At 45.4% G+C, this 20,159-nt stretch overlaps 2 protein-coding genes across 3 annotated transcripts in view; one reads left to right on the plus strand and one right to left on the minus strand.

Moving 5' to 3' along the window:
* The window catches only part of Hnrnp-k (Heterogeneous nuclear ribonucleoprotein K), an 83,482-nt gene extending 66,899 nt beyond the window's left edge, over nucleotides 1–16,583 (minus strand). The window contains exon 1 of one of the 2 annotated variants that reach the window (XM_071699895.1): nucleotides 16,451–16,583. The gene's annotated coding sequence lies outside the window, so the exon portion shown is untranslated. The remainder of the gene's footprint in view (nucleotides 1–16,450) is intronic. The other variant, XM_071699898.1, reaches the window with a different exon arrangement.
* LOC139769113 (uncharacterized) lies at nucleotides 12,865–18,816 on the plus strand. Its single transcript, XM_071699899.1, has 4 exons — nucleotides 12,865–14,405; nucleotides 16,825–17,835; nucleotides 18,061–18,485; nucleotides 18,567–18,816. The coding sequence occupies exons 2-4, from the start codon at nucleotides 17,778–17,780 to the stop codon at nucleotides 18,702–18,704; spliced, it is 621 nt and encodes a 206-aa protein (XP_071556000.1). The 5' UTR covers nucleotides 12,865–14,405; nucleotides 16,825–17,777; the 3' UTR covers nucleotides 18,705–18,816.
* The last annotated feature ends 1,343 nt before the right edge of the window (nucleotides 18,817–20,159 follow it).

Genomic DNA, 20,159 nt, shown 5'->3' on the forward strand with positions numbered 1-20,159 from the left:
AACGGGTTGTCGTAATTAACCCTTTCAGCCTTGAGTCATATCTCCATACACCGGTATACACGTTGGAGCCGCCAAGATAATTCTATTACAAGTTTACATCAAAAGTGCTCGGGCGAGTTATACTCACTACGTTTGCGGTCTCCGGGAACGCGCGCTTGCGAAAGTGTGCATAAAGTAAATCGTAAATCGTATATCGCGTAATATGCGACTGAGAAGTGAGTGACTTATCCAGCGAATCCGACGCATTCAAATTCGTTAAAAGTGTAGCTTGTGGAAGTTACGGTAGGATTTAGAGGCCGAGATCTTCTAGTCGGTCCCGCCCAATATTTCTGGCACGCGCTCGTCATTGAATCGTGCCAATTCTCGGGTTTATTTTCGTGCCGATACGATATAAATACGTACGAGACGATCGATATACACGATTTCGAGAAAGAAGAAAACGTCATGTTTATGAAAGAGTAGACAAGATCCAACGCAATTTTCATTTTCAAATACCATGTAATTATAATGTTCGTGTTTCCTACTTGGTCAACAGCTTTGCGAGCCACCGTCACCGATTTATCGCTTTATTATATTGCAGAAACGTGACCCGGAAGTTAGAAATCGATGCCTGCGAATTTTCTGTAATGTTGTTTACGTTTCGTCAGCATCGTTATAGCCCCGAAGCAGCTTTTCCGATGAATATAAAATTTACTTATCAGTATTGACTTTTGCGACACTATGCAACGCTACTCCGACAATTACGTACAAAAGCCGTTTCGCAATACTTTGAACAAAACGAAGTAGGCCTTTTTTTGTAATGATTCAGTGGTGTTCAAATATTACACTTGCATTATACGAAAACGTCAGAGGTATTGTAAAAACAGTAATAACCAACAAAAAGATATTCCTTTCAAGATGAATAAAATTTGCATCGCCTTTCCTTTGATTGAAACGGTATAACCGTGAGAACTTGGCGTTCCGCTCAATGTACCGCAGAAAATGCGGGAGGCTCGGCTTCGGGCTTTCCTCGTGGCGAGTTTCTCCAACTTCGGGGAAGGAAAGTGTGAAAATGCCTGTCCCCCTCCCTCCACGATATCCCCCGTTCCCCCGTGCGGCAGCGTCGGCGTGCCGCGGCATTGACGAACTTAGAAGTTCCGCGGCGGAAATCTCGCCCGGACGGAACTTTCCTATTAACTCTTCTCTCGCGAAATAAGAGGAAATTCTCTCAGGATACTTCACGGCGGGGACAATTAGCGTCGTCGCGGGGAGAGAGAGGGAGTGGTGGCGTAGAAGATACTGTCTCTGTGCTTTCCACATTATCCCGGCGACCGTTATTAGTCGCGGTTATACCGAGCGAAAAAAAGCTGTGGCTAATTCTCGACTCGTCATCCAAATAATAATAATAATAATAATAATAATAAAGAGAAATGGAAGATCCCGATGTCGAATTACTAGATTCTTACGCAACCGAAGCCGCAGTCGCGAGTAATTGTTTTTTTTTTGTCTTTTTAGTTACGGTAGATTCTTCGAGATAGATAGGTACGCGTGGGATAGGCGACGCTTACTCGACAATCGCGTTCAAATTCAACGGGGGGATTTCCTCGTACGTATATGAAGATTTAAAGCGTCTGCGCCTGATATCACGAAACAAAACGAAACTACCGCTGTAATAATAAGGTATGCACAATGCACATGTATAAAATACGGAAAGCAAGCAGATGACGGTTTCCGAACGCCCGCCCACTACCCGAGGCGAATATTACTTTTCACTCGGGTGGATTCGATATTACAGGTATAAAACAATCGAGAGAGTCTGCGAAAGCGGCGCAGCCCCCTCGCTGCGAGTCCGCGGCCTCGGCGGTTGTTAGATCGAGGGTAGAGAATAGTAGAGAGCGGTTATGGTAGTAGAGACCGTTCGTGGTATCAATATTTTAAGGGTGCACGTTCCTCCATCGATCGCAGCTTTTCTGCATAATTAATCGCCACTCCACCCCCGGCACGTCGACTCTCACCGTGCCCGTCGAAAGCGCCCGCACACGTGTACGCGGACACACGTACACACCACCACCGCCACGACCATTACCGCCACCCTCTTGCCTTCTTTCTCTCCCTCGGCCGCGCGTATCAGGCCGAACAACGAATCTCGGGGATCGAATCCGCACCACGACGGCAAGTTAAGTGGATTTCGATCGAATCCGCGGCACCGAAAAGTACCGGCGGAACGGAGGACGGTGAGAAAGAATTTCAAATGTTTATTCCTCTGCAAAGGTCCCGCGGGAAAGCGCCGGTAGGTAAGAGAGAGGCTTCGAGAGGAATGAAGATATTTCTCCGTCTCGTTTGCCGGAAAACTCGGTTGCTGTTTCGTTACAAATGCATGACTTATCGCTTCGGAATAATAAAGTTCGGAAAAGCAGATAGCCCGTCCCAGTTTCCGTCCCAATCTCTCACCTCGAAAAGCGAGAGGCGGCTTATTCTCCACCTAAATTGCCTCGGCGGGTATAATGAAGGTCAGTCCTTTCGACTGACGGTACCGATACTTTACGGAAATCTGCCGTATAAATCTAAATTCGCGCAAATAAGATCGTCGTCCACGGCGATGTATCGTCGACTTAAATCACGAGCCATAATCTGCCAGGGCTAATCTTTCGAAACGTGGCTTTCGCAAAGAGAATTAAGATGTGGCGTGCGTTTTCGTTATGCAATTATTTAAAAATTATAACCAAATATCACGCAACTTTACCTTAACCTTAACATAGATCTCTGTTAAAGGAAACTTTGTAAAATATGTAACTAATTTTGTACTTAATCCAGAGCAGCTTCTAAGAAAAGAATGTAAGTTGAGGTACTTTTCCCTAAGTCGAATTTAAGGACTTTTCCGTTAATTTCCGCGATAAAATCCGCCTATTTTTCTGTGCCAATATGAAACATTAAAGAAGCATTAAAGAAGGCGTGCTTTGAAGATTACAAATATTTGACTGATGTAAGCAAACGTGAAAAGAGAGATGTTATAAGATCAACGTGTGGAAATTCATGCTGGGTGGTAAACGCGAGCGAGACGGAAGAAGCTAGCCCAAGTTCAATATTTAAATCCGGATTATCCACAAAGGATAAATTCTGAAGACCCGGAGTATGAGCGATCGTATCCCATCCCGTCATAATCATTAAGCCGGATTTTGAGCCCTAACTAAATCGAGCTTGCTTCCTTCCTTCCTTTCCTCATACCAAGGAGGCGAGATGCTTTCTGGGACAGTAATAGACTCGTGAGAGCTTCGCCATTTTACAAAAATACCTACAGATCTCATTATCTCGAAATCTCGTTATTTCCAAAGAAATAAGTTATTGCCAACGAAATAAGCATGATGATCTCAGCTGCATACGATTATCATTTATAGTTTAAACTAATTATATTTATTTAACCTCGCAGTGCGAAAAAATTAAATACGCGTATTTCCTAAATTCAATTTTGCTTCCTTTAAAAAATTTAAAAGAGATGCATAATCGTATTAATTTCTGGCGAAGTAAATAAAACGGACAATAAAACGCGCGTTCTTGAAACGTGAACTTTTCCACGTCGCAAACGTCGTAAAAAAAGTATCCCCAAGCTATGAACTATATGTGTCCGTGCATGCAACAGTGGAAACTATAATTACGCGAGAAAGAGGAAAAAAACGGCCGATCGAGAGGGCTTCGCGAGGGAGGTAGGCGCGAGAAACGCACGATAAGAAGGAGACAGCACCGAAGGCAGAGGCCTAGCTGGATAGAGAGAACGACTAGAAGGGGGAGGCAATTGTAAGAGGAGGAATACGGGGAGAGGAGAAAACGTTTAGAGGGAACACAAGTATTGGAAAGAGCGAAACCGGCAAGAATGGCAAACTACTGTGGGACCATGCATCTGTCCTAGCATATTTGATATTCCTCCTCTTTTCACCCTCCCACAGTCCTATCCGAGCTCTCCCTCGCCCCCTTCCCTCCTCCTCCTCCTCCTCCACCGTTCTCTTGCATCCATATCCGCGGCTTTAAGTTCGTGTCACGCAGCACGAAATCCTCCTCGCCGAGTCGAGCGCACCACGAGGCGCAAAAATCTGCGAGGGGGAAAAATATTAGAGACGACAGATAATCACTTTGAATCATCCTAAGTGTCTCTCCTTTTACGGCGAAACAGTAAATTTCGCTTTACCGTTTTTCGTATTTACCAACTAGACTTTTGCATTAGAATATTTCTCATCGCTCGTCATGGAAACATATAGCGGGTGTAACTGTTCAACGAGGCACGACACAACAGATGCGTGAAATTATGTAATTGTCGTATACGCGAGAAAATAATACCGTCGGATAAGGGCAGACAATTATACGTTATTACGAGTATGCCGGTCACGATTTAGAGACACGGCTCGCCGCCTCGTGTCGTTTAGTTTATTTCTTTTTCAAAGAAATTAATGCGTCTCTCTCGTCCGAGCGAAATGCGCAACGTTTAATGCGGGATTACTGCGTCGTTGGGTCGTTTTAGCGCGTGGCAAGTTTTCATCCGCTACCTATTGCAACGCCGCCGCGAGTCTTACCGTCAAAGTAATTTACTTACTGCCAAAGGACGTGGCTCGCGAGTGACACACTCGACCCGAGCAAGGATTCAGGCCGCTTGAAAATTTATGAGAGAATATTTTCAGGTAATCGTGAGTACGCCACCGCTGCGCTGTCGCGTCGGCGCCGACGTCGGTGTAGACGGCGTAGAAAAAAAAAAGGCGATCCGCTAAAAAGTCGATCTACTCGACGGAAACGCGTTTCCCACGCCGCGACACGGACACGGTTGCAAATCACGTGATCTCGCTGTTGCACATCATAAATTAAACGCGCAGGTGGAGGACGGCGCGTTACGTGTAGGAAGGATACAATGTAATTTAGTGTTACATCAAGCGCAGCGGGCGTACGACGATCGATCGACGGGGGCAATGAAAAACGCCCGATTCCGACGAATGTAAATTATTAACCGTCTTGTTTCCAGGGTATTCCCGCGATCGGAGGGAACTTTCGTTTCAAATGGAACTCCTAATTACTAGTCGCCGCGCCGCACTGTAGTTTCGTCTCGCAAACGCAAGGCTCGCGTAGGCGGCCGATGTAATGTAATTAGCTGGACGCATCGAGCTGGACGCATCGCGTGGGAGGCGAAGGCGAGCTTAGCGGGACGATGTACTCATGATGTACTCATTAGATCGTAAATATGAATTTGTTATAAGCTTCTTCGGTTCAACCGTAAAATTCAAAACGTTACCATTGTTTACGCATCCCCGATCCATTTGAGCCAATAATGGCAAAGCCGGTAATAAAAATCAGATTTTTCCATATATTACAGTATTTCTACAATATATCTTTGGTAGTTTTTCTAGCTAGATATTAGTTCAGCGCATGCCACTGCGCTGTTGTAAAAAATTTTAACGAGGACGTGCAATTATTAGTATGTGTGTTAATGAGCGTCGCAATTAGAGACGATATAAGTGGAGGATGACCTGAAACCGTATGACTCGCCCAACTGTGTCGAACGATATACCCGTATCCTTTAAAACTGCTATATACTATTAAAACTGCTCCTATATAAAACTGCTCGTCAATGCGCGACGCAAGCGCGAGATATGCCCGTGCGTTGATGTCACCCGAATCAGAAGTATTTCGAACAAAATAATATATATACAAAATATTTTACTAATTATTTAATTTAATATCTTATCAATCGTGTAGTGTTGAATTATTCCATTTTTCATGGTTCTACAAAGAGAGACAAGCACGCTGAGAAAGATGATTTTTCTTTCTACAGATTTAAAAATAGTTTCCCTCATCCTTTACAAAGCGCTAACTTGCATGGGAGTGAGTACGTAAGAAAATTTTAAATTCTATTTGTCCGTCGCGGAACCGACAATTGGATGTAACATTGAACGTTGCGGATCCCCGGCACATGACCGTGACGATGCTTCCCCACGTTGCTGGCAGCGAGTCGCACACGTTAGTCTTAATAATTCACGAACGGCTCTATCTTCCACCGCGAATTATTCCCGTTCGAGCCCCTTCGAGAAGGGGAATACTCGTCAAAGGCTCGTGAAAGTCTTAGCGAAGCACGCAATAAGAAGAACGAAGACGAGCGGACCCAATGGAAGATCGCGCGTAAACGGTGGACCGCAATGCGGAACCGACGCGCGATTTCGTCCCTCGACCCTCGTCGCTATCTTCGTCCTGAGATCTCGCTGCTGCTAAACCGCGAACATTACACTGCGATTAAATTAAATCGAATTTTTTATTTTATCGCTCAATAAACCAAAAGCGATTTATGATCCGCGGCCTCACGTAGATATCTAAAATATATACGAATACCTATGGTATTAAAAACAGAAATTATGGCAAATAATCGAGGATTATCTGTGCTTTTGTACATAAATCAGAACCGTTTATACATAAATCAGAAACATTAAAAAATAGAATTTTCCATCATAAGAGTGGACATAAGAATGGACATTGCAAAAAATAGTAAAGTTTTAGATTAACCCTTAAAAATAATTTTTCGTAGCATTTTAAATATTTTTTAAATAAATAATCTTCTGGGCCTTCCCATCCAGGAAGAAAAGATGGACTAGAGGCCCTTTACAGATGTGCAAAGCTGTGCGTTTTCAGTTCGAACTTCATTTCATAAGAGGGAGTACACGGAGCATCAAAAAGTCGCTTTGCATATATGCAAAGCTGCGCACTTAAGGGTTAAAATATATGCATGGGACACATCTTTTTCTCTCGCAGATTCGTAGACTCGGATCGATAACAAGGAAAGGAGAAAAACGAGAGGAAACGAGAAGAAAAGAGAGATGAGAAAGGAAGAAGAATCATTGCAAGAAGTCAGAATACTTTTCTCTTCTGATATCCTACCGGACTATTCAAGTGCGATCAAGCTACGAAAAGAGGGGCTGGGGAATTTAACCCTTCGCCGAGTGGATCCATTCCCAGCGAAGAATTCCACTTCGATTCGCTCCTCCCGTAATTCGATTCATTTTTAATTCGGGACTAATCGCCCTCTCGGGACTTTACAATTTAATTTACAGACATCGTAGATAAGGAGTTTCTCAACTTGAGTTACATAATTCTTTACAATTCGTGCTTGTCCGTCAATATATAATCTCTCGTCTCGTATAACTAAAGCCCGTCTAACTTCGCCTTTCTCTATCCGAAGTAAGAAGTACAATGAATACACCGGGATCATCCTTCGGCATGTTTCCCAATTACGACATTCGCCTTTTGTTCTCACGAGTGCGGTTGTTGAATCCCGTTCGTTGTTGAATCCATGCGCACGGAGCGTATACACGACTATCGGCCGAATCGTGAACATTACAGAGAGAACATGGTAATCGAGACGCTATATTTAAAGACGTGTAAAGTTGGCAAAAGGGCAAACAGCACTAAAATAACTGGAGGATACGAAGCGTCCCCAATATATGCGTGTGTGTACTCTCGCAATCTCATTCCCATCGATTAACTTTGGCATTTCGATAGAAATTGTGGAACCGCGCTATCGAGGACACTCTAGCGCCTGTTATATATTCCCATACCGGTTGTATGTATGTACTCACTCTGCAGTTATGTAATTCTATGTGACATGACAAGATAGTACCGTCTGGCTATGTTAACGCTTCGTTAACGTTTCAAGTTTAAACTTCGTGAATGAAAAACATTATTGAGTTAAAATATTGTTCAACTACAAAATAATGTATAATTATTAATAATAATTATTTATAATATCTGTCGTAACTTTATTTTAACAAAGTGTCACGAAAGAAGCGCCAGTTTCACTATATAACTTCTTATCTGTGCTTGTCCCGCGCTGCGAGATAAAATAATTTACATTCAAGAGAGATAACCTTTGAAATAAAAAGTGTTTAATGAACGCCGTTTAGAGGGAAAGTTTTTTTTTCCAGAATATTACGACACGATGGTGCTACTCCATGGTGCTATTCCACTAATACTAGCGACCCAGCTTATCTAAAAGCAGAGACAAATCCTGATCAGATATAGCTACGGGAGTTGACCATTTAATTACTCCTTTGGAGTTAACATAACACGCGATCACGCAAACTACATTTAGGAAACAAGCTCTGATTATCGTCGATACGAAACGACGTAAGTCGGTATTCATGAAGGAATTAAGAAAAAAAAAGACGCGCATGTTCGGGAATTTATACAAAATTTCGCGGCGCACCGATGAAGATATGTACGGCGCTCGAGCGTCTTGTACAATCCTAAGAATTTGTACCACTTTGGACACGCCTATCGCGGCATTGCTTTTGGTTTCCGTGCCAAGATCGCACGCGGAACAATGAGAGTCGTACTCCGAGAAATCCTCTGGCACCGCTTGCTGCCGCAGCTGCTACGCTAACTTGTGAATTGAATACTATCCATTGATATTAAGTCAGTGAAGGGGTATATCACAGCCGCGTTATATTATCAGCTTTTGGCTGGCGTTCTAACGCAAATTAGAGAAATGTGCACTACGATTCTATTATTAAATTTATGAAGAAAGTATCATGCTAATGTACGTTTGTCGCGCTGCGAAGAAATATTATTCTCGTTTATCGCAATCGGTATACAGCTGCGTCAAAAGATGTTGCGGCGGACCGTCGCTCCTCTTTCCTTCGGCTCGCATCGCGTGCATTAAGAATGACGTGAACGAAAATCCGGTGCAAGAAGAGGTGAAAGCAAAAGTTTCATACGTGCAAAAAGCGAGAGGAGGATGCGTTCCCAAACGGGTCACCCAGTGCCAAGTTCAAGGTCACGTGTAACATGTCAGATCAGGCTTTCGCATCGGACGCATTTGCATCGTGATCACAAGCCCGTGACACTGAACGCCCACGTGTGGAATTCGAGGCACAAAAAGCCGAAAAATATTCCCGAGAGCTTCAGATTTATCGATAAATCAATTCCACGTAAAACAAGAGTAACTTTTACTTTTCTTGATTAATATAGTTTAGATTAACTCTTTTAACGATTGATCTTTTTAATAACCGTTGTATAATTGAAACTGTATAATTAAAAATTACAGCCATGTCACGCTCGCTTAATTGTCATCTCGATTACGTTTAAATCACTTTGATTAATTAATAATGCGTAAAAGCAATTATAGCCGAGAATATATTTGCACGAATTATCCAAGGCCAAACATTTCCATTCATCAGCCTCAAACACAACGTGGTCAGACGTTCGCCAGTACCGGAAGCGTTTAATTAAAGTGTATCGGAATGACAATAGAAGCGACAAATTCTCTCCTGACAACCTGCGAAGAAACATGCTTCCAATACTACAGCACGTGTACTAAACGTTATCGATCCGGGATTCAACTTCATCGGCATTAAACAATTAATAGGGGAAAAAAATTATATTTGACTAAAGTGACACGTATACTTCTGACGAGGTATGCCTTATAAAACTGCTTCCGTAGACCGACGTCACGTTTGACGTGGCAAATTGGCCTATCAATTCAAATTAAGCCTAAAAGACACTCGTCGACTTTTTACGATCGCACCCATTAACCGCGATTTGCACGTGGCTCGTCTGACAGGCAGTTCCCAGAAGATACCTTGAGCAACAGCACCTGGCATGCAGGCGATTCGACCCGCGTAGTATGCCCGCCGTGAACTCGTTACGTAAACCGACGACGCGAGTTGCGGGGCTCGACGTTCGGTTACGAGAGACGAGAGACGAGAGACGAGAGAGCGCGCGCGCGCTTAGGCGTTGATGCTCGATCTTCCTCGAGATTCCCGAGTCTCGAGTTCTCTTACCTGCCCGAATGGTTAACTGCTTACGTAATCGGTGAGCGCTTTAAAACGATATACATCTCGCATGCCGGTTTCTCACAAACGTGCCCCCTCTCTTTACGCGCGTTTTTACGACGATGGGAAATGGAGAAATAACAGGGCGATAATGAGGGAAATAAGGATAATGAATAATATTTACGCACTCGCGGTAGCGGTAACGGACCCGATTGCCAATTACGAAACAGCTGTGAATCGATACCAATTTCTTCGCGGTGCACCAAGCGCACCTTGGACGTTGCAGTTATTACGTCGGATCGTAAATCTCTTTTGCCGGCGAGGCGACGATCAGATTTAATAGCGCGCTCCCACATGGGCGTATTAATCCGGACGGACGGACACACGCGCGAAATCGCAGACGCCGCTTTCAAATCCCCTCAGCTAATCCCTACATGACGGCGATTTTTGTTTCAAAGCAACACGGCAATCACGGTATCCTATCAATATTATCTATACGCTCTCGTATTATCCACGCTTGTAAAACATCTGCCAATACATCAAACTAATCCTTTTCAATTCGCACTTGACTCATACCTCGCTTGTACATACTTACGTCATGATTAATGAGATACAAAATCAGTAGCTTATTCAACAACGGCTTTGTTAAACATTTATGAGAGGCCCCGCGAAGACTTTCGCGTCGACAGATAAAAACTCGTAAAAAGGTGAATAGGTATGAACGATTACGAGGTGCATTCGCATAGATTGAGGACGCAGACTGCCGTACGGCGCGGTTTGAAAACATCGCGATTGAAAGTGGAAACGCGACGCAATTAAAACGGCGTGGCGCGGTGCTCCCTACGTCGATAAAAATTCCATTCGACGTCGCAACTTGCGAGAGGCAAGAATTAACAGGGCGAGTAATCTCGTAACCTCGCGAATTCCATAAGAGCGGCGGCAGGCGGCATCGCGAGGAAGAAGGAAAAAAGCGACGAAGAACTTACGCACACGCGTGGCGCGTGTGTCATGCTCGGTGTGTGTATGCGTGTATGTTTCATGATTCGCCGCGCTCGCGAGGAGGACCTAGATAGATCAACACCGGCGGCAACGGCGGCACAACCGCTGCATTCCATCCGTCGTAAAAGTGCATGCGGAGCCCCAAGGACTACGAGTCGGCGGGACGACTGCTAAGTAGAAGGAGGAGAAGGCAGAGGAACGTGAGAGGAGGCGAAATTCAAAAAGGGAAACTCCGCAGTAGAGGGACGCAACGAGAGGAATGTCGGCGTTGTCGCAATCCTCTTGGGCAATCCCTCTCGAGACGTATTCCACCCTCCCGCGTGTCGTCGCGGAACTAATTACGAGCATCGTCGCGTCGCGAAATTAGTTTATTAAAAAATACAACAAATCTCTATTAAAACGTAAATGTCGCGAATTATTACTGCGCGAGTATTTTCGATAATAATTTTTGAGTGACTTTGGATGACAGCTCTGACAGTAAAGACAAAGTGATCACCGTTAATTAATGCGCGTCATTATTATGTGAATTATTCGAACCACTCTGACTTTCAATGACTCGTACATGAATAGCTAAATAGGGAGGTAATATCGCTTGGCCGCGCCGCGCGCTGACGCAAATAGTGCGCAGCGAATAGATGTGCAATCACGCGATCCGTGCTATTAATGAATTCTTGCCAGTCATTGTAAATAGATGCACGCTGATTAATATTCTTATAAGTGGAATTGTAAATAGGATAGAAATGAACGTAAAGTAATGCTTCACAGATGTTGCGCAGTCTCTGCGGAGATCTGACGAGGCATTTGCTTATTTATCAGGAGACTCGAAGAGCGAAGATGTCGAATAAATTAAAAAAAAAAAAAGATGAGACAAAGAGGAAACGGAATAGCGAAATATATAAAGCGAGTAATTTGAACAGCTGTCGAGGTAACACCTTATCGGGTTGACTACATAGTCTATCCTATTTTAGCTCCGTGTCATTCGCACAAAGCGATTTCACTTTACTTTAGCCGCCCGTTTTCCTCGGAACAGATGGTTAACTGGAACGCGACGAAAGTGTGCGAATCGATGACACGTATCGTTTTACCACCGCGGTCTGCGAAGAGTGCATTCGCAAATTGTCACCGTGTGGAAAATTCAATTAAAAGCCGGATATTTATGACTTTGCGGACACGAGCGAGTGAAAAAATAAAATATAATCTGTCGTGGGCTTGGCTTTACCACATTTATCGCCACTTTAATTTCCCGTAATTGCCTCAGTAATACCTCGGATATCATAAATAAGAATCGGAGGGACGTATTACTAAATACGCTACAGTTATTCGGAATAACAAGTTCCACAACGCATCGAAACTAAATCAATTAGTGAGTAAATAATTCTCTCATTTTAAGAAAAAGAGAGACAGAGAGAAGAAAATCGAACGTAATCAACTGAGGAGAGGAGGGAGTTAAGAATTACATGGTTAATTTATCGCTCGACGAAACACAGTTCGCTAGTTACGGAAACAAAATATCTCGTTCCGCTCGTGAGAGAGAGAGAGAGAGAGAGAGAGAGAGAGAGAGAGAGAGAGAGAGAGAGAGAGAGAGAGATCTACGCGAGCGGGAAGTTCTATTTTGCCGATATCTAATTAAGAGTTTCGCCATCCATCGCGCGCGAGATAGCGGAACTTCTCGTCGTTTTATTGAAGTCGCGGAGTCTTTTCGCAGTGAATAAAATAAACCATTAATTTCCGCCTTTTTTCGCGAAAAGCTAAAATATCCGAGAGACGTTTCTTCCCTCGTCTCTTAATCCACCGGCGCGGTGCGGAGCGGCGGTCCCGCGCGTTTGTGTACGGTACATCCGCTAAATAAATAATCCGACCGTAATGCAGGGTACACCTTCTCTCTCTCCCAGCCTTTTAATTCAATTTAATATCCATTGAACCGTCGAGATACTGGAGGACCCGAAATACCGCAGCGCCTAAAGGGTTCAGCCGACACGAGTGCTCCATTGCAAATTGCGATTGCAAATAATACGAATACATCCATCATCCTGCCTCTCCCTTCCTCCCAACTCCCTCCCCCTCCTCCTCCTCCTCCTCCCACCCGTATCGATTACGTCGCGCGTGGGAAATAATCGACGCCGGCCGCGAATGACGTCGTCCTACGACGATCCGTTTAACATAAAAACACAAGCTTGCTAGGCTAGATTGTAAAATTACGCGCAACTGGGTCAATTCGCCGCCGTACACGTGTTATTACGCGCGCGCGATGTCAGTGTTACGCCGACTGCTACGCGCTGAAAGTGCCGGACCTGTTTTAAGTGATAAAAGTGTAATCAAGGTTGACCGGCCGCGGCGGCGGCGGCAGCGGCGGCGGTCGATCCCTTTGCATAAATCGTGAGACCAACCCGCGCGTTGGAGACTGCGAAATAATCAAGGCTAACTGTAACTCGCGCCGCGCGTTTTCTCAAGACCTAGAATCGGCGTACCTACGTGTTTGAAGTAACAACACTCGACTTTACGCTCCAGCTGTTAGTCAATGCTAATCGCGGTTAACTCGGTTTTCCCCGTCTCCGTTTACGTTACAGATAGAGTTAAGCAAAAATAATATCTCTATGCCCGTTACTTCGAGCGTTCTTAAAACGAGCGTTCGAACACGTACGAATGTTTCCAATAGCGGCGATATAATCCGACGAACCGTGGTATCGATACACGTCGGTGTATCTCGTAACTCCCTCGCGAGATACCCTCTCGCGCGGCATGAAAGCTTTAACGTAGAAAAAATTTGACGTTAGCTACAGGGCGTTAGCTTTGTACCGCGCACCTGCTATCAGGTCTGACACTTCCTTCTCCCGCTGCGAGGGAAAACAAATTCAACCTACAAAACGGGTAATAAAAAGAAACCTTGAACCATAACGATTTACAAAGAAGCACCGACCATCGACGTCCTCCCTTCTCCCTCCCGTGCGCGGCGCCGCAGCCGCCGACGCCGCCGACGCCGCCGTCGTTGTTTTCCACCCGGCACTTAGTGGAAACAACAAAGTGCGTGTCCCAGGCACGCGCGCTCGCGTGCCGGACGGGCGTGTGAGAACGGCGTGTCGTGCGTGTGAATCCGCACGGCAGCGCGCGTGTGCCGGCCGCGGCGACGTTAATGTTTGCAATCACAAGTTGGAAAGTTTTGTGATGGCAACCGCTCCGCCGGCCAGTTACCCTGGTAACGCTTTGTTGTGCCATTGTGTCGAGCGGCGGAAGGAGGGAGGGCGGGAGGGACGACCGGGAGAAATCCACCCCCGTACGGGTGAACCATCGCCTACCCGCCCGCCCGCCCGCCCGCCCGCCTGCCCAACCCGTCCTCCAGCCACCGGCCTCGCCGTCGAGAAATTGGATGAAACGGCAGAGCTACACCCTGAACCCTTATCCCCTCGATTGCCACTCGGGGACCACCTAACTCGGCTTGACCTAGCCCAAACTATCCGTCTCTTCACCTCACCCCTTTTCTCGTCCTCCCTCTCCCCCTGCCTATACAAGCAAGAGGCTCGTGTCTCTCGGACCTGCTCCCGTCCCGTTGTACTCCGCGATCCTTCATTTTATCCAATCGTGGAATTTTAAATGGAATAGTTGAAAAAGGTCGGCGAAAGATATCGTCAAACTGATGTAAGTGCGCGCCATCAGAAAGAATTAAACGTCATCTATGAATATCTAACAAGAATATCTAACAAGTCCGAATTAATTAAAAATTAGTCAGTTTCGAAAGATTCGTCTAATTATCCGTCCTCGATAACTCGAGGAATTTCGTACGATCGTTCAGGCATCGATCGCTGAATTTTCACGCGTAATAATTTACATTCGACACGAGGCCAAGCGAGCGAGTGACCGAGCCATGACTCGATCGGAGTCTAGAGTCCAGCGGTCGTTCATATTAATGTGGCATAATTATCGTGAACATAACTGATATCTTGAAATAGTTGATAACGGAATTCGGGTTATATCGCCGAGAATGCACGTCGTTCGCCATTGCGGCGATTGCATGCGAGGTAAAAATGTCTTCCAGATCGAGCTATTAATAGAATTGTTGCCCAGGGAATTTTCAGCCGTCGACGCGTGTCCTAATATCAACCGGCGTACAATACATACGTACAAATATAAAGCGGGGCTTTAAGTGTTATTCGATACTTTGTAAAATTTTCGGGCACAAAATGCCGCGACCTTTCGCGACATTCAATGGCCTCGATGGCCCGTTTGAAAATTATCGTACAAAATCAACAAAAGTCTTTTGACAAAAAAACAATGCTACTTTTCGTCGGATTCAAAACATTTCTATCGATTCTACGAAATCGTTACCCGATTATGGACGTCAAGCTCGTAAAAATGTGTGCGTTTGATACAAATTTATCGGTAGAACGTGGACGTCCTGTCCGAGTGTGCCGGGAATAGCGTCACGCTTCTAAGCGGGAGGAAACCTCTAGGAAACCGAATAGAATTGGCACCGAATCGCCGAGACTAATGATTCGTTACGCCTGTTCACATCGTATGGTGAAATCATTAGCGAGAGACAAACGCTTGTCTCCTCGACGGAGACAAATCACGTGTGGATTTGTCGAAAGGAAATATCTCTCCACCTAATCATTTTGTCGGAATATACATCTGCGTCGCATCACGCGATCCCCCAATTCTACTTCATCTCGTGAGATTATCTGAGCATTATTACAATCTAAAAAAAAAATTCGCGATTCTCCAACGCGGGAATCCCGAGGAAATATATTTATCCACGGTTCTCCATGTATTCTTCCGTGCGTAGTTAGTCGTGCACGTCATTCGGGCTTTCGGAGCGCTTATCGCCGCGAGATAACGCCGCCGCAGATATCGAGCTCTCGTTGCGAATAAACAATACGTTACGCCACGAATTAGGTACAGCGTACCCCCCCCTGCCACCTCGCCATGTAAACGATGCGGGACAGGAGTTCGAAGGTTCAACCGAATACGGAGCATTCATCTTCGTGGGGGAAAATACATCGCGATGCGAGAATCGGTTGCTATATTCGGCCGCGGAATAATCGACCGAGCATTTTATTTATTTATTCGCGGTTCTTCAGCGCGCGACGCGACGGCGGAGCTTCCCCGACGCCGCCGCGCTTCATCGGAGTATTACCGTATCTTCGACGGCGAGACCGTCGGCCCGAGGAAAACGTGAAACATGATGAAACATCCCGAGATATCGACTTGGAGCTTCCACGGTCGCGTGCGACCGCTCACGCGGCGTGGCGCGCCGCGTCGCGTCGCGTCGCGCCGCGCTGCCGCGGCGTATAACCTCCAAAGGCGATCACGTACCTCGCTTCTCGACGGCGTACAAACGCGCTCGGAATATTACGCGTTAAAGAGAAAGAAGGAGAGAAGCTTGAGACGTCGCGGATCGTCGGTGCCTCGCGATCGGTCGCGCGCGCGCGCGCGCGCGCGACGGAGGGACAGACCGATCCGACACGTCGACCGCCGACGGCGGGCGGAAATTACGGGATTAACCCCTCACGGGGAAAGAAAAAAAGACAAGTCGGCGGCGTATCCCTCCGCAGCGACGCGCCTCCGTGACGCGTGACGTTTCTCGGGCCCTACAGCGTGCGCGACTCTCTCCGCATCTCCGAGCCGGCGGCGGCGGCGGCGGATCGGCGCGGGTACGACGCGACAGAAGGCCATTATCAACTTACTTGGCACTTGCGTAGGCCGCGGCCAGGGAAGTCCGACGTGTGGGACGCACCGGGACGATTTCTCACGCACGAACGCGAAACGAAACTTCGATAGGCAATCACGTCGCAATGGCGAATCGCGGGTGCGTTGTGATCACCATGATCGTACGGTGCCGCCATCTCGCGACGCCGAGCGCGCGACGCCGAGCCATTGGCCGAGCGCGGCCAATCGCGGCGCAGCGCTGGTTTACGCGGGAAACGCTACGGCGCGACCGACGCCATGTTACCTAGCCGCGTTTGAATCTTGCCCGGCGCCGTTATCGGCGACACACGCTAATCGCGGTAATTATCGGCCGGTTCGCGTTATCTAGATTTAACCAGCTTAATGATTACAGGAAAAGAAATAAGGAAATGGATGCGGAAAGCGCGATTGATACCACTATTCGACGAGATAAAATTAAGAATGTCGTAATGAATATCGGAAATTATTCGCAATATCAGAAACTATTTGAAGAAACAACGAATTGTCGGGAAGATGACCGGTTAATTAATAGATAATAGATAATCCGGTTAATTAATCAAATGATGCGTTCGCACATACCTGGCAATAATCGCGCCCTCGTTTCTCCGCTTTCCCCGCGCCGTGGAAAATGAACATGGAGGACGATTCCAATGGACTCGTCCGGGTCGACTGAGGCAGCTCCGGTGACTCCGAAACCGGCGATATCGTATCGATCGTACGCGGTGTCCCACGAATTACGAATGTCCGATAAAATACGCTTCACGACACTCGCGATTTCGACTTCGCGCGCGAGATTTACTCCCGAACAATCGCGAGAAATACGTAGCGACGCGGACTCGACTCGACTCCGCGATCCGCCGCGACGCGTTCTAAGGATTCAAGTATTTCAAGCTCGTGAATTGCAACGTCGAGACGCGCAGCAAACTTCAAGTTGATAACTACCCGTTCTACGCGTTCGGAATTAAGTATCGGAATAACTTGTACGTAATTTATGGAATATAGTAGAATATGTAGAATTGTTATACGTGCAATTATTTATAATGTACTACTTATCGGAGAAAATCGAGACGGCAAGTTAATTGCAACCGATCATGACTGACGTAATTTCTGACGTCGAAGCACCGGAACGCGCGGTAGATGCACCTCCCCGTTACCGTCCATTTGGCTTACTGCTTTCGACTTCGGCCGCGATATTTCCAAGAGGGCGTTAGCGCACGGTGAAATTATACGAACGAACCACACAAGCTTTCGCAAAACCAACCTTTCCGACATTACGAACGCCATATTGTCGAGTACCTATGAATCCTTCGAGCAATTAACGCCGAGATGGACGCCGATGGATTCAATCGGATTTTCGGAGGGTGTATCGATCGTCATCCGGCTGGTAATCGTCTTATCAGTCTTTTTCGCAAATAAAACGCTTCGGCGCTATAAATTTCAGTAAAACCTGATCAGCTTCACTGCTTTATTCATTTCGCTATTTTTTCAGTTATTCTTATTTTCCAATTTTTAATTTATTTTAATAATGCTGTCGCGCTTAAAGAATTTACTTTTGATTAAACAAAAAATAATAAAAATTTGAATAAATATTGAAATCCGATTTACGTAGCGTCTGGCGAGATCGGAGCAATGGACATCGACAGCGTCGATTTCAATAGCGAGCTTCGTCAGATCGAGAGAGAGATCAATCGTTATAAGCCGACGCTGCAAAGCTGCCGCGACGAGTGCGAGAACATAGAGACGGAAATTTGCGACGTGAGACAACTGCAGCGGAAAGCGCAGTTCGTGATGGATAACGTGCGCTGGGAGGAGGAGAATATTCACGAGCGTTTTAAAAACATAAATCTGAACTACGATGCGTGCGCAGAGAGATCGGGTGGTCACGAAGATCCGAACGAGACGATTAGCGCGGGGATAAGCGAGCTGACGACGCAGAGGAGGGAATTGTTGAAAGAGCTGGGGCGATTGAGAAGAAAAGCGAATGACAATGGAAAGAAGCTCACCCGCGTAAGGGCCATGATCGCGGAACAGGAAGTAAATAATTTCAACCCTCGCCCCCAATTAATCGCGAAAGCACACTTATAATTGTTACATGATTTTTCGTTGTTCTTGTAGGAAAAGAATGCGATGCAGATTCGAGAATTGAAGGAGATATCTGAAAGCGGTTTATTCATTTCGCCAGATATAAAGAAACGGATAAACGCCATTCTTACACATCGGGAAATAAATGAAATCGACAGCGCTATTAATTAATGATACGATGAAATAAAGTTTTTCGTATAAATATAAAATATTTGTACAGTATGTACAGAAACATTTACGATATTATAAATGTGTCTAAATAAATTTGGCATATATAAATGTGTGTAGAACATAAAAAATGTTAAAATAATTGAATATATTAAAATGTTATAAAATACATATAATATTATATAAAATTATAAAATAAATTAACAATATTAAAAATTTTTTAAAAGATATTTTTATAATATTAAATTGACGTCGTTCTTTCTCTTTTGCTAATAATTCCGCAAGACACATATGCTTCTTTATTTTTTATGATAATCTCTATTTTGCAGAAAATAATATTAAACTGTGTCAGCCATGATTTTGTATGTATCGTAACATACTATCGAGTGCATTAACTATCAGAAAAAAATTTTATAGAAATAATTCCACTTTAAAATCCTCGATCGAATTGACAAAGTACTTTCTTTTTCTTGAATAAATCTACAAGACAAGATAAGAGCATAAAATTCACGGCAAAACGAATAAAATTTAGGGAACAACCAATAGAAAACGTTTTACAATTTTTAAGTATCTTGGAGGCGACAGTTTATCGTTTTTTTATAGTATGCGCGAGATCACCACGCTGCACGAACGATCGCGAAAAAATGTTTACACCGATACAATTTAATTTTCTGTAGCGGTTATGAAAAATAAAGAAACACACGTACACATAAATTTTAAATATTTATGAATTACGTAAACGAGTGCTCGTTTTTTAACGGAAGACGGAATGTATTCGTAGACGCACATTTGAACTTGTCGCACTCTCGATATTTACACGCTTATTGAAGCGAGCTCGTTCCTTCGTTCGCGATCGCGACAAGCAAAATGAGAACGCGAAACGATCGTTCACTTCAATCATCAATCGATTATTAATTCCCGTGCTTAACGAAAGATTCATACTGTTATTGAAGCGTCTTCCCGCGCGATTCACTAATTCGGAGTAAGAAACGGAGGCAGGAGACCGGAATTTTGAGGGTTACCGTCACACTGCGACACGCGAGACAACGAATCTCTTACGATTTGGATGTATCTCGCTTCGAATAATTTATTTCTCATGCACACAATTGACAATTCACTCACCGATCACGAAGCACTGCAGGAGACCCGCCAAATCACAGCTGAGAGGGTGATACGTACGACGTCCAGCACGGCATTCGGCGATCGTTTCGTCCAGCGACGGCATTCCACTCGTTGCACTCGACACGAGAAAGAACGGATTATTCGGCGTACGTTCAGCTCGCAACACTCTGCAGCCGAATTTCTTTTCGTTCACGAGAAAGAGGAATTAAGACGATCGTCAACGTCTCGCGCCGCACCGACGTGAAGGTGATCACGTGTTGCGTATTACTTGCGCCGCTTGCGCGCGCCGAGCCGCCGCGCCGCCGCTTAGTCAGGTGAGCCGCGATTGGCTCGCGA

This window comes from Temnothorax nylanderi, unplaced genomic scaffold (assembly GCF_030848795.1).
Source record: "Temnothorax nylanderi isolate EJ_2023f unplaced genomic scaffold, tnyl_v1.0 TNYL_tig0020_pilon, whole genome shotgun sequence".
Lineage (NCBI taxonomy): Eukaryota > Metazoa > Arthropoda > Insecta > Hymenoptera > Formicidae > Temnothorax > Temnothorax nylanderi.

What these genes read in the sequence shown, in the direction of transcription:
- LOC139769113 (XM_071699899.1), top strand. Translation starts at nt 17,778, where the DNA reads ATGGACGCCGATGGATTCAATCGGATTTTCGGAGGGTGTATCGATCGT. An exon ending in TATCGATCGTCATCCGGCTG is followed by an intron (nt 17,836 to 18,060) that starts GTAATCGTCTTA and finishes CGATTTACGTAG; the next exon opens with CGTCTGGCGAGATCGGAGCA. An exon ending in CCATGATCGCGGAACAGGAA is followed by an intron (nt 18,486 to 18,566) that starts GTAAATAATTTC and finishes TTGTTCTTGTAG; the next exon opens with GAAAAGAATGCGATGCAGAT.